Genomic DNA, 13,082 nt, shown 5'->3' with positions numbered 1-13,082 from the left:
TGAAAATGTTGATGAGATTGGGGATGGAGATGATGATGTGGACAGTTTGGTTGATGAGGCCGCTTCGATGACAGACAATGAGCGAGAACACCTGAGAAACAGTGTGTGTCCAGTAAAATCAGTGCTTGCAAAGGTGGGTGTCTCGCTCATATCGTAAAACATACCTTTAAATGCAACATGTTCCCTAGCTCCGCAAGCTTGGACTCAGGATCATTCACTCAACAACAAAACTGCTCCCAGCGTGGCACAAAATTCTGGAAAGGTTGGAAATGAAACTTACCACACTCCCTCGGGATGTTGCCACTCGCTGGAACTCAATGTTCGACATGATTCAGTATGCACTGAGTCATTGAGAGGCAATTGACACTGTGACCCAGCAATGAGACCTGGGCTTGTGACATCTTGAGCTGACAGATTAAGAGTGGGAAATTGCGGAGCAATTGTGTGATATCTTGAAGGTATGTGAACACATAGGATTGTTTAGTGTCAAGTGTTTAACTCATTGTCTCTGCTTACCCTAGATCCTCAAGGACACTATGCTTTTCTTCTCCCGTTCAACTCCAAACCTGGCAACTGTTATTCTGGCTATGGACTTAATCAACGAGAAACTGACAACTTACTCTTGGGACCAGCAGTTTCTTCCCTCAATTCATGCGGCCGTTGGACTTGGCAAAAGAACATTAAACAGGTACTACCAACTGACTGATACATCAGAAGTGTACCGTATCGCTATGGGTAAGTGTTGACGACTCATATCATTTTTCTGACCTTTATTTGCATGTAGTTCTACACCTGCGACACAAACTCGCATATTTCAGGCACGCAAAGTGGGAGGACAATTGGGTTGAGACTGCCGAGACCCTTGTGAGGGAGACATATGAGTGTTCGTACTCGGTGGTCTCACCTGCAGACTCAGAGACAGATGATGATGGTATAGAAATGGAGGCTTCTTCAGTGAGTTGTCTTCGCTTTTGTGTGCACTCGCTAACTGAATTTACAGGGCAATATCTTTGACAGTATCCCTGCTGTCACACCTTCAACAAGTCGCCCCAACAACGAACTCGACAGGTACCTCGGCGCTGAAATTGAGTGTGTCGAGGACCCCCTTGCTTGGTGGTACGAACAGCGCAACATCTATCTGCACCTTTCTCGCATGGCATTAGACTATTTCAGTATACCTGGTACGTTGATTTTTTTCACCTTTTGTAGTAAAGAACTAACTCTATGACTATGGCAGCTACTTCCGTGGATGTCGAGCGTCTTTTCAGCTGTGGGCGTCTTCTCCTTTCCCATGTTTGATCCCAATTATCAGCAGAGTCAACACACACACTATTGTGCCTTGGATATTGGACCCAACTTAATCTAGTCAAAATGGAGGATGTTATGTCTGTCGCGGCGCTTGCAGATCTTCAGGTCTTCAGGGTGAGGAGGAGCAGGAGTTAGACAATGGGTGGGATGCTATTAACATAGACTAGGTACATTTTTACTACATATTTCTCAAATTGAATGCAACCCATGGGTATACCCTTCACGGGTCATGGTGTGGGTCATTTACCCATCCACCCACGCAAAAACCCAGACCCACTTCGAGGGTACGGGTATTCCTCCGGGTGTGGGTGTGGGTAGTAGCACTGCCACCCAGGGGTTTACCCGTGCAGTTGCCTAAATGTTATTGTATATCATAGATAACTCATCAACAAAACAGCACAAAACATGTATGATCAGGTGAGAGCTTGCAACACTTGCATGATCGCATATGACTAATATTGGCCAGGTATGAAACGGCGGTAGACTTGCAATACAACACCGGACTGGCGCGAGCCTTATAATCATGTACCGGTATTGTGATCCCTTGCAAGGATGTCGGCAGCCTTATGTTTATCTGGTATGGTCTGGTAGGAGGCGTGCATGTATCACACCAGTCATGTGAACTAATACAAATACAAATGAATTAAAGCTCTGCATACCCCTCGAGCGCCTCTTCGTTCTCGTCTTCTCCATCCTCAGGTCCCAGGTCATTATCAATGTCATTGTCTTCATTGTTGCTGTCACTGTCATTTTCATCGCTGTCAGTGTCATCCTCTTCTTGATCCAGTCCGCCATAACCAAACTCCTCCATCTCTGATTCACCAACTTCGTCTTCGTCCTGATCAATGATACCTTCATCTCCCTCGGATGGTCCACCTTCATCTCCCTCGGTTGCTCCTTCCTCATCTCCCTCGGATGGTCCACCTTCATCTCCCTCAGTTGCTCCTTCCTCATCTCCCTCGGCTGCTCCTTCTTCATCTCCCTCGGATGCTCCTTCTTCATCTCCCTCAGATGCTTCTTCGTCTCCCTCGAATGCCTCTTCATCTTGCTCGGAGTCTGCATTGTTGCCGGGAGCAACACAATCTAGAGGGTCGCAGTCGTTGCGAAATATTTGTGTTGCATTGCAAGTTGACTTGTGACCAACCCCCCCGCCACGAAAGCGCATAAACATATCACGGTCGACGAACCTATAGCAAGAAGGTATATTAATACAGAATCACCATAGTAAGTCTATACTCACATATTTACGTAGTAAAATTTCCAATCTTCATTTTTTTCATGAAGAGGATGGGAAATCGAGGGCGGTAAAAGTTTGTCGGTACGGCTGTAGGCAAATGTGGGGATTAAGTGGATGCCACGAACGATTTGACGAGGATCGAGAAATCCAAATGAACCTGGTTCATCTGCAGGTATGAATCCAAGCCGGTGAAGACATTTCACGTTCCAGCCTGACCGATAATTGTTGGGGTCGCGACCAAACCATCTAACCCATAAAAAGTCCATCTGCTGGGGTGAGTTTTTTTTTTTTTTTTTTTAAATCAAATTTATTGTCCTTTGGGGTCGAAGACCCTATGTTGGACATAACCCTATTCGAATGCGGGGGGTTTGCTCCCGTCTGATCTATCGTAAATCTATGTATTCTTTCGCGTGATGGAGGCTGACGCGTACTCTGTCGGCATATTGTCGGGCAAAAGCCGACGCCGATTTTGTACGAGGGGAATGGCAGTGGTGTGAGGCATAGGTAGGGGGAGGAGTGTGATGTTTGGGTGCGGGGTGCGGAGAGTTGTTCATGCGTTTTGTTGTGCTGATGTTTGCTAGTTTCGTCGTCGTCTTCATCGCTTTCAACCTTCTCGACCTTCCTTCTGTCCTCTATTCCTACAGCGACCTTCGTCCAGCGAGTGTCCTTCCCTTCGTTACTTCATGATGCGGTGGTTGTACATGTATGTATACAGGTGTTTTGATTGTCGTGATGTGAGTTCGTATGTTGATTCTGATGGTGGGGTATCTGTTTGGGTACATGTGCGTGAGTTGTTACTTGTTAGCTGGTCGTGATCTCACCGAACGTGGTCTTGAAGCGTCCTGAGCTGTTTATAAATCTCATAAGGGGCGTGGTGGCGTTGTCTGATGTAAGGATATATTCGATGGAGGATGCTTTGCGTCTAAGGGCGTTGGAGAAGATGTGTCATTCACGGATGTACTGCGGACAGTCAAAGAGGTAGTGGAATATCGTTTCATCTGTCCCCGGGCATATGGGGCAGTGCGGGGAGTCGGCTTTTCCAATACGAAAGAGGTGGTGGTTCAGGGGGATGTGACGTGTTCGAAGTTGGGTATAGATGCTGGTTTGTCGTCTAGGGAGGAATGATATGAGCTTGAGGTAGCGGTTCGACGGCATGCTGGGGTCGATGATCTTTGCTCTTGCATAGCGGGGCGAGTTTTCCCATTCCTTGCTCCAGCGTTTGTTCAGGGCGTCTTGATGCCATTGTTTCAGCGCCGATACACTATCCGGTAGTGCTTTATCTTGGAGGTATACCGGGAGTCTGTTCCTCGTGCTACTCGCTCCTTCTGCTGCTTCCTTGGCCGCCGCGTCTGCCATCTCATTTCCTATGACCCCCATGTGCCCTGGTATCCACCTAACGGTAAGGGCGAAGTTGCGTCCTTGTTCTCGTCGTTTCTTTGCTAGCATGCGCGTCATACCGCGAAAGTGTTCCACCAGGTAGCTTCCTGGCTTCGTGTTGTGGCTTTCTCCCGATAGTATAGCTGCTCTGTTGTCGATAAAGATAGATGCGGGGTAGGTGATGTTAGGTTCTGTGGCGAGGAGTTTAGCTGCGAGGGTTAGTCCAACTACCTCGGCTTCATAGACGGTGTGGGTTTTGGCTGGTCCGAGGTAGTACTTGATGTGCTGGGGTGAGTTGAAGCTAGGTGCATTATCACCTGTATAGATGACATTGACGTGAAAGACACCTAGAATCTGAGCATACCAATATGGATGGTCATCCTTGTGTGCGAGGACCATCACATCAGCATGCGTTCGTGGATTTAGCGAGTCTTGAGCCCGGCGAAGGTCGTATGTAGTGTAATTGATTCAAAGTACCTTATGATGGAAAATATGATCATTTACGAACACAATCTGGGCTCGTTCAGCTGCACTGAACTCATTTTCGTCACCGTCGTATTGATGTCCAAGGATTCGGGCAAGGAGATGATCTTTAAGTCGAGGAAGAAAATCCTGATGCGGGGCAGCACTCAGATCAAAATCAAACACTATAATTGGTTGAATTACCTCCAATGCACGATCTTCTGAATGCCTCCCAAGCCACTGCTGCACATTCAAAAAATATCTTGTGCTTGATGCTATATGGTAGTGTGCTTTCGGATCAGAGTATGCCAATGGCTCAGATGCTTTGAAAGGTATGCTTGGAAGGTCCTTTGATAGATTGTTTGCAGTGTGGCGTTGGCACTTGTCAGTGACCTTTGCTTTCCCTTTCTTCAACTTTGAAGGCAACTCATGCTCTGCCAGTCGGAATAAAATTCTCTCTCAGCGTTGTTGCTTGGCGATTCTGGATGTGAACTTTGCCTTACTAATGCGCGGGTAAAAATGTTTCACACGTCGGTGTTCGAGTTCGCCCTGTAGAAAGTATTGAACACAGTGACATTCAGAACACCTAGTACGTACCAGTTGAGTAGAATTATTGTCAGTGGTACCGAAATGTCGAATTGCAGAGACATAGTCCCCTAGCGCATGCAGCTTGTAGGTCATGAAATTAAAATATTGAGCCTTAACTCCAGTGGAAGGGCCTGTTGCATTAGCTCTCGAGGATGTATTACCACCTTTTGCAGCTGCTCGGGCCTTGCGACGCCCACGTGCAGCTTCCTTGCTAGGAAGGTCACGAGTCACGAATTTCTTTGCAGTCTTGAACATAAATTTCTGAAGACATTTTCCAAGGCATGTTGTCGAGGTGTCGAGAAATCCAAGAGTGGTCTCAGTGTGCAGTCGAAGCTTTGCGAGTCCGTGCCATGTTGCGAGCTCAAAGAGGAGGTCAAGTAGCATCTCATTCAACCTTGATGGAAGCAGCTCCTCAAAAACCAGTATTGCACACTAAACAGGGAGTCAGATAGGACAGCTTTGAATTAGTCCACATACCTGTAGTAAATCCTCGAAGTCTCAAGCAGCAAGTCGTTTCATTGCTGATGCATTGCTACTGAAACGACGGATTGTGCCTCGTCCAAATGTCGGAACTTGTCGATACCTAGATACCACTGGTGAACAGCTTGACACGTGGAATACTTAATATGTGCCTACCTCTCGTTTAATTTTAATATGCTCTCCTCGCCATATGCATGCAGGATACGAAGTAGATGGGTGAATACTGCTTTCCAAACACCGAGTTCGAACTCATGGAGTAAATCTGGTACGAAGAGTGAATAAAAGTTGAAGCCGAAACATCAAAGGCACTCCGAAAATGAGTTCTATGTATATCACCAGAGTCAGCAGTTTGCGAGAACGTGATAGAGAAATTGTACTTTTGATGCAGTAAGTGAATGTGGACCCAGTATACGTTTAATGAACACGCTCGTAATATTCATACCTTTGACATATAACCAGTCACGGACCATCCTGATCTTGCCTTGCAAGTAGCTGCTGTCCTTGCGTTGAAAATTTTCACGTCGTCATCGATCAGCCTTCGTACCCAACTCTCCAATCTTGTCCTTCTGAATCAAGCATCGCGGACAGGGACATTGTCCGAGAAATTTGATGCAAGACAGAAGGGTTCTAATGTGTCCATGTTAATAGACAATGAAATGTCAGTGACTTTCACGTACTTTTCTGGGTAGTCGGCCGAGTAGGAAAAAAAAACGAGGAAATACTCGCCGGCTGATTCCATCAAGGCACTCGATAACAATACCAAATTCATAAGCTTGCATGAAATTGTCATCCATCAGAAGAAGCCAAATGGCTTGCATCAATTCTTGGCGGCAATAGGTCAATATCTCCACGGTAGCGGCCTTGCCAAATGTGCGGCGATAAAAGTCCTGAATGGTATCAGTGAGCTATAAATATAGTGAATTAGAAGACGGCAAAGATTGACAAAGAACAGTCAGACTTGCCTTGGGTATATATGCTAGATGGTGTGCAGCGAACGACAATGGTTTTCCGTGAATGTACTTGGATTGATTCCCGAGGAACAAGTATATAGGCCACAATGACGCACTTCCAAAGCTAGCAAGATGTGTCGAGTCCGACCAAAGCATGACAGCAGCAATAACAGTCTCGAGCTTGCAACTTGGATCGGGGGGATGTAATTTTATGGCCTCGTGAGCTTCGAGCATAGCCTGTGAAGAGTATATTTTGGAGTATACACACTCCATAGGTTCGTTGGGTGATGGTCGGAAGAATAATTAAAATGGAGTTAGATGGAATCGCTCTGCAGACACCTCACGAAATGCAGACTTGATGACCTCAAGCAGACGACGGTAGAATAGTCCAGGGACCTCGAATTCCGGTGACGATGTTTCTGATGTGTGCTGGACACCATCAGCTGGTAGTTGAATTTTGACTGACGTCTCTATCCATCCATCTGTACCCAGGAATGACGAACGGATGTCCGCAGGGTCCCCCTGGTAGTTATCTAGATGATCCACCTCTTTCACGGCTCGAAATCCAGTAAGATGAGTCTTATCAAAGTCCTCAGCGAGAATGACGTTATCCACGAGACGGTCAAGCTCCGCTAGTGACTTCATGTTTGACCCACTATAAAACCAGCACATCAGACGAAAGACAGTGGCGTTCAAGAACGGTACGAAGAAGTTGTCCTTTACTGATGTGATGGAGGAGCTGAACCCAGACCACCATGGACGTGCGCCTGTCTGGTCTGCTGTATGCACGAAATGAGTAGAATCTGATACATGTGAGATTGAGGTGAGATTGTCGGGATTATAGGTTGGGAAGTGATTGGGATATGAGTGAAAAAGGCCGTATGAATCAGGCTCCGTAGTAACATATTCGGTTTCACCTGCAGCTCGAGGTATGTAAGGCTCGATTGGACCATCATCAACCATCGGTTCGTGCTGCAGAGCTGGTGCAGAGTTAGGAATGGGGGGAAGGTCATCACGATAGCGTCGTGGCAAGCGGCGCCTCCGATTAGGCAACCCTGAGGGACGAATCACCGGTGGAGTTGGCGACCTTGCAACCTATGCAAATATGAAGTTACACCAAGATATATCATGCATTAATAGATGAAACCTTACTGGTATATCAGCTGGCTCGTCCTCTCCCTCACTCATACTTTCACGGATCAAATCCCGTGCTCTAAGCGCAGCACTTTCATCTTCTAGCCGTCGAACTTTGGCAGCTTGTGCAGTTTCATGATCTCTGCGCCGCTTATCGAGCATTGTCGCCATTACTGCTGTCTGTTGCCTACCACATGACCCTCGCATATGATTTGCGAGGGATCATGGAGTACTGAAGGCGACCCTGCACACAGAACAATGATAGATGGCCATACTAGAACCAATGTTAGTAGGGTTTGAGCTGTGCCGAGTCACGAAATGGGGTGAAGTAAATAGTGTTTATACATGCGCTGGACAGACCCATGTGAGTCAATGAGGGAATCCGAGCAAAAGATTCTCAAGCACAATGAATCTGGTCAAAATGGTATCATTAAGTGTAATCTGCGTCATACAGGTAAAATAAAAAAGACCAATCATCCAACTGCCTTATCTTTCCCATAAGGCTACATGCGCGCAGAGGTCCAAAGTTGGTGCAATGGCCCGGGTATGCCGCAGGGGGGAGTGGGAAACATCACTAGACAGCCCTTAATTAGATTATCACACACCAATTGTGCATAAACACTTACTTTCCATGTTCAGATAGTGGGAGGAGGGAGGTGATGAACAACGCTATCAAGGAAAGGACTTACCGAGTGATGGGCAAATGATGATCGATGATCAATGTGCAGTGTGGAGAAGCAGTGACAAGTCTGATGTGAGCGGCCAAACAAGGCCATGCGGCAATTTCCGATTAATGTTCAAACTCCAATTATACTCTTATCGATAGATATTGATTCGATCGTTGATTCTGTTGACCAATACCTTCATCATGCCTGTTGATGCCATCGAGCTGGATGCCAACGAACAAAATACTAACCGCTTCCAGGCCATTTTAAGGAGTCTTGATGGTACCTCGTCAGGTGGACGCAAACAAAAGCGCAGGTTCATAATTTCACGTCTTAATTGTGATATCATTGCAGGTGCCACTAATATCAACAGCGATATCCTAGATCCATATCTGTCTTCTGCTCGTTTTTTCCACCTCAACTACGACCTATTTGCTCACTTCAATATGGTTCTACGGGAGGGCATGCAGGCACAATTCGATCCTGATTGGATAGATCCAGACCAAGATCAAAGCGAAGAGTAAGATTTATATTTGTGTTCATGTAGCTAATTTCATCATTCGTTTAGAGCTCAAGCAATCAGGGAACACTGCCTCCAAGTCTACCAGAAATTTAGCTCCTCAATTCCAAATTGGAGTGAGCTTGTGAAGAATTTTGAAGCTGAAGCCGAGTCTTTGAATGAGTTTCTAAGGGCGGTGAGCTGCATATATGCGCTTGTTTGAGACGCACTAATATATTTTTAGATGGAAAACACTGCTAACAGTGCTCGCTGTGATGACACAGGGTCCCTCAAGCATAACGGACTCCAATATCTGCTCAAGGACCCAGCAAAGGATCGCTTCGACCCTCCGATTCTAAAGACCCATGGCAAGGCAGTACGGGGATGGAATCACACGGCCACTGCAAGACTACTTTGTCCTGCTCGTGACATTCTCGAGTTCGACAAAGACCTGCAGTGAGTTTTTTATGCTTTGTTGCTTCCATACACTTACAACACTCTCATATGCAGCGCATATATGGACCGAGTGAAGTCGGGGCAGAAAAAAATTACCTCGAAACAATGGCCATCCATGTTCTACGACATGAGCCTGTACAACCCGAGGAATAAGAAGTTAGGGTTCTTACGTGGCCATGCAATTGTACAGGTACATTTTAGCTCAGTATCTCACTTTCAAGTACTATTCTCACGTCTTATAGGGATGGCGTCACATCTTCACAGGACCAATGTCCGCGTTGTCGAAAGAGTGCACACATCGCTCTTCAAAGCCTGCGAAGGGCAAAAAGCACCATCTGATGGAGCCGGGACCCAGAAACATCATGTATGCTGCAATACAGGTAATGTCTCTATCTATCTGCGAGCTATTACAACTACTTAAAGACTTCATTACATCTCACTAGATGTATTTTGTTGCATGTAATGCCGAATCCTGGACTCCCGAGGTCGGCACTATGAATCTCGACGACTTATACTATACTGCGGTTGACCTTCTCGAGATGCATGCGGATGAGCAATGGGTGAAAGATTTGATACAGTTTTGGAAAGAGTCAGTTGTTCTTTTCTTTTTTGCTGTAAACTTCATTGATTGTTCTAGTGAGTCACCTGGACTTATGCAAGGTCATCCATCGAAGTGCCGGAGGGTTGCCGCAAACTCAACAGCGTCAGACAGTGAAGATGACATGGATGACTTTTTTGGCAATGACTCTGAAGAAACACAAGGTGGATCCGGACACAATAGATCGACCACAGATCGTGAATCAGGTGCGCCTGCAGGCCATATCAACAATCCAACAAGTACTGTGTGACACGACTCGGAATCCAACACTGGAAATACTACTGGACCCAGCTCCACAGCGGCTGCTGAATCCGATTTGACATGTGGCACTGCTGCTGCTGGATCAAGCTCAACAGATGGTGCCGCTGGACAGGGCCGACAGGCTGGATCAACGGACGTGCAACTTGGAGGCTTGAATGGCAATGGCAACAATGATGACAATGATGACAATGATGGGCAGCCCCGGCGCAGACGCAGGCTCGACCAGCAAGGTAATATTTTTATTACATGCACCAGGCGCTTACAATTGTTTCTTCCTAGTGAATCAAAGGGAGCGCTCCTCATTGACCCCTCCACCCACATCTCCCATCGTGACACCAACTGCCACTCGCGGGTGTGGCCGTGGTCCCAGCAACCGCCGTGGTCGAGGCAAATGTGGCGGCAAACATTGATCCTCGACTTGCTCATGCTTTCAATTTTTTTTTTATCTTGTCGCATTGTTCTCGATGTTGTCTGCACTTCTCATGTTTTCGTATCATTACAAGTTGCTCAATCAATGAATTTTAAATGAATTGAAATACATTATTGGGAACCATTGCACGACAATCAAAGGCCTGAACAGGTTTGAAATATCTTGTATTCTGGCCGGTTCTTACAAGCTCTGCCTGGCTATACACGATCCACAAGTTCTTGAATGATTCACCTGTCTTGTTACAACCTTACATAAAACCCGAACCATCGAAGCTCGTGCATGGTGTCTCACCAGCCTGGCGGCACCTTGTGGCACCTAGTGAACCTGGTGTACCCATACACGACAAGGTGACGACATATAAGGTGGGTGCCCTTTTGTTGATGCTAATCCATTTATTTGATTCATGACTATGTGCATCATAATTAGTTTGCAATCATTTGGATCATCCCTAGCAATATTGTAATGTACTGTTGACCCATCGAAATCATATTATATTGACCGTCAACGGTGTCAACAAAATCATGTTCGATTACATTTTGATGCCATAAAAATGCCTATGATAATGCTCCCAATTGGCTTTAAAATGCTAGTTTTGTACCTAATTGTGACAAGTATGGAGATATATATTGTGATGTGATAATAATGACCATCAAAATGCTGACTGATTAATCACAATCAAACCGTGTGATTAAGGTATTTTAATGCAACAAAATGTCATAATAAAAGTTCCGGCAATGGATGACTTTCCATAGGCAAAATAATCCAGAATAGAATATTTCGGAGTCCAAAATACATTTGCAATAGTGACGAAAATTTGGTTTATGCAACAATAATCCCCTGTAGGCTCAGTCATTAGATTTAGTCCAGTCCTTGATGGACAATCTTGCAATGCAGTACCTGCTTCTCAATGAAGACGAAGCAGAACTTTTTGATGATGACGGCCTTGGAACAGTGATGGCAAGTAACTCTTCGTTTAACGGAGGGTGAGGATTGGTTGGAGGTAGGTGCTGGGACAGATTGGGTGAAATTGGATGCACCGGCGGAGGCGGTGTTGTCAGGCCTTAATTTTGTATGGAGGACTTGCAAGTATACTAGAGTTTATGTAAAAAGACGAGGGAGAAAGAGATGTCAACAAATGTTGACGAGTCACAACACACCTTTTGACCACACATTGAGTAAGAGCTAGTTCGGTAACCGAATGTAAGGTGAATTTGCCAGCTGGATTTGATTATATAATGTCGGCTAGTGGTCCCGGTTTGAGGCCCGATGACGGAGTTTTAACTCCCTTTTGACAATGTCTGGATGCCTACTTTGATATACGACTAAAGATCTTCAAGATCACAACAATATCTGGGCTGGTGTTATATCTATAGTATTATCCGCTCAAGTCCACATCCTCTCCATGGCTCAGGAGTCATCTCATAGCACTCATATGGACAGGGCGGTCTGGACTGACACAGAGACTGATCAACTAGTCCAATACCTATTCAACAATTGGGCCCAGGTCTGTGACACCGGTAACTTCAAGGATGTATCATACAATGGTGCTGCAGAGGCCATTGCTCCATACCTGCAGAATGGTCCGATGAAGACTGGGGAGATGTGCAAGACAAAATGGGGATCAGTGAGTCATATATTGATATATTGTTTAGCTATAGACTGATAAGACATTTTTTAGTTAAAACAGACCTATAACGCTATTCAGAAATACCGCCAGCAGTCCGGTGTCCACTGGGACAATGATTTAGGAGCTAATATTCAGGGGGAGGGTGCAGGGGCAGTGTGGCATGAATATATTTCGAAGAAGGTAAGTCAGGTTCACCGCTATATCATGCTGGCGGTAGTCTCACTGTTTTATCATAGGGAAATTTGCCCATGCGCCCTTTTCGTGTGTCAGGATGGAGATACTACGAGCAAATGGACGGTATAATACCACATGGCAGTGGCGCACGAGGGCGCTCTGGGTTCCATCCTCATACAGCCCCTCCCCCTTCCTTGACCTCGAGCTTGGGCGCTAGCATTCCAGCAGTCGGACATAACACCATGGGTCCACCTATTGCTACTTCTAGCATCAGCGCTGCTTCTGCTGGTCCCTCTAATATGGCTGCGTCCACTTCTACTCATACTTCTCAAGGTCCCACCTCTATCAGCAGCATCAATACCCTTTCCGCATCCTTAGTATCTCGTCCTAGCACCAAGCGCTCCCACTCAGACATGGTTAACGAGCCTACCTCATTTCCTGCTCCTGCTCCCTCAATTTCTATGCGAAGTGAAGAGCCACTCACTCAGATGTTGCCGCCTCCCGCTAAGCCAAGCTCCAAAAGAGCCAAGACATCATCAGGCCGCGCGCAGACTCAAACCGGTGTCGCCACCAAAGACAGCAAATCAGATGTCAAGATCTCAAAGGCCACCACCGCTGTAGCTATGATAGGGTTCCAGAGCTCCGTTAATCGCTTAACGGATATGATTTCTGAACGCATGGTCTATCCCAAGGATCGGGTGATGGACCAGTGCTCGAGGGCCATGCAGATGTTGCAGGATCATGATGCTGACTTGCCATTTGAGGAGCAGCTGATGATGCAACAAGTTTTCGCTATGGATCCTGCAGCTACTGATATATATACGCAAACCACTGAC

The 13,082-nt window shown here is 46.2% G+C and overlaps 5 protein-coding genes across 5 annotated transcripts; 2 read left to right on the top strand and 3 right to left on the bottom strand.

Moving 5' to 3' along the window:
- Positions 1-1,951: 1,951 nt before the first annotated feature.
- Positions 1,952-4,321, bottom strand: DEU56DRAFT_729383 (uncharacterized protein; the record flags this gene model as incomplete). The annotated part of the gene is made up of 4 exons (XM_041348098.1): positions 1,952-2,495; positions 2,549-2,814; positions 3,194-3,216; positions 4,240-4,321. The coding sequence occupies 4 exons, from the start codon at positions 4,319-4,321 to the stop codon at positions 1,952-1,954; spliced, it is 915 nt and encodes a 304-aa protein (XP_041212389.1).
- A 69-nt stretch (positions 4,322-4,390) lies between these two features.
- On the bottom strand, positions 4,391-4,693 carry DEU56DRAFT_729456 (uncharacterized protein; the record flags this gene model as incomplete). Its single annotated transcript, XM_041348100.1, has 2 exons — positions 4,391-4,534; positions 4,589-4,693. Coding segments are annotated over 2 exons (249 nt in total), but the record flags the coding sequence as incomplete, so codon positions are not given.
- A 2,012-nt stretch (positions 4,694-6,705) lies between these two features.
- On the bottom strand, positions 6,706-7,497 carry DEU56DRAFT_729664 (uncharacterized protein; the record flags this gene model as incomplete). Its single annotated transcript, XM_041348112.1, has 1 exon — positions 6,706-7,497. A coding segment is annotated over one exon (792 nt), but the record flags the coding sequence as incomplete, so codon positions are not given.
- Positions 7,498-8,404: 907 nt separating this feature from the next.
- DEU56DRAFT_908916 (uncharacterized protein) lies at positions 8,405-10,425 on the top strand (the record flags this gene model as incomplete). The annotated part of the gene is made up of 9 exons (XM_041357045.1): positions 8,405-8,721; positions 8,770-8,896; positions 8,945-9,156; positions 9,211-9,346; positions 9,399-9,536; positions 9,600-9,745; positions 9,794-9,993; positions 10,054-10,245; positions 10,295-10,425. 9 exons carry the CDS (start codon positions 8,405-8,407, stop codon positions 10,423-10,425), a joined length of 1,599 nt encoding a protein of 532 aa, XP_041212386.1.
- A 1,452-nt stretch (positions 10,426-11,877) lies between these two features.
- Positions 11,878-12,375, top strand: DEU56DRAFT_729644 (uncharacterized protein; the record flags this gene model as incomplete). The annotated part of the gene is made up of 2 exons (XM_041348110.1): positions 11,878-12,069; positions 12,124-12,375. 2 exons carry the CDS (start codon positions 11,878-11,880, stop codon positions 12,373-12,375), a joined length of 444 nt encoding a protein of 147 aa, XP_041212385.1.
- Between the last annotated feature and the right edge of the window lie 707 nt (positions 12,376-13,082).

This window comes from Suillus clintonianus, assembly GCF_016758775.1.
Source record: "Suillus clintonianus strain FC179 chromosome Unknown DEU56scaffold_11, whole genome shotgun sequence".
Classification (NCBI taxonomy): domain Eukaryota; kingdom Fungi; phylum Basidiomycota; class Agaricomycetes; order Boletales; family Suillaceae; genus Suillus; species Suillus clintonianus.
This window is presented reverse-complemented; position numbering and strand designations above follow the sequence as displayed.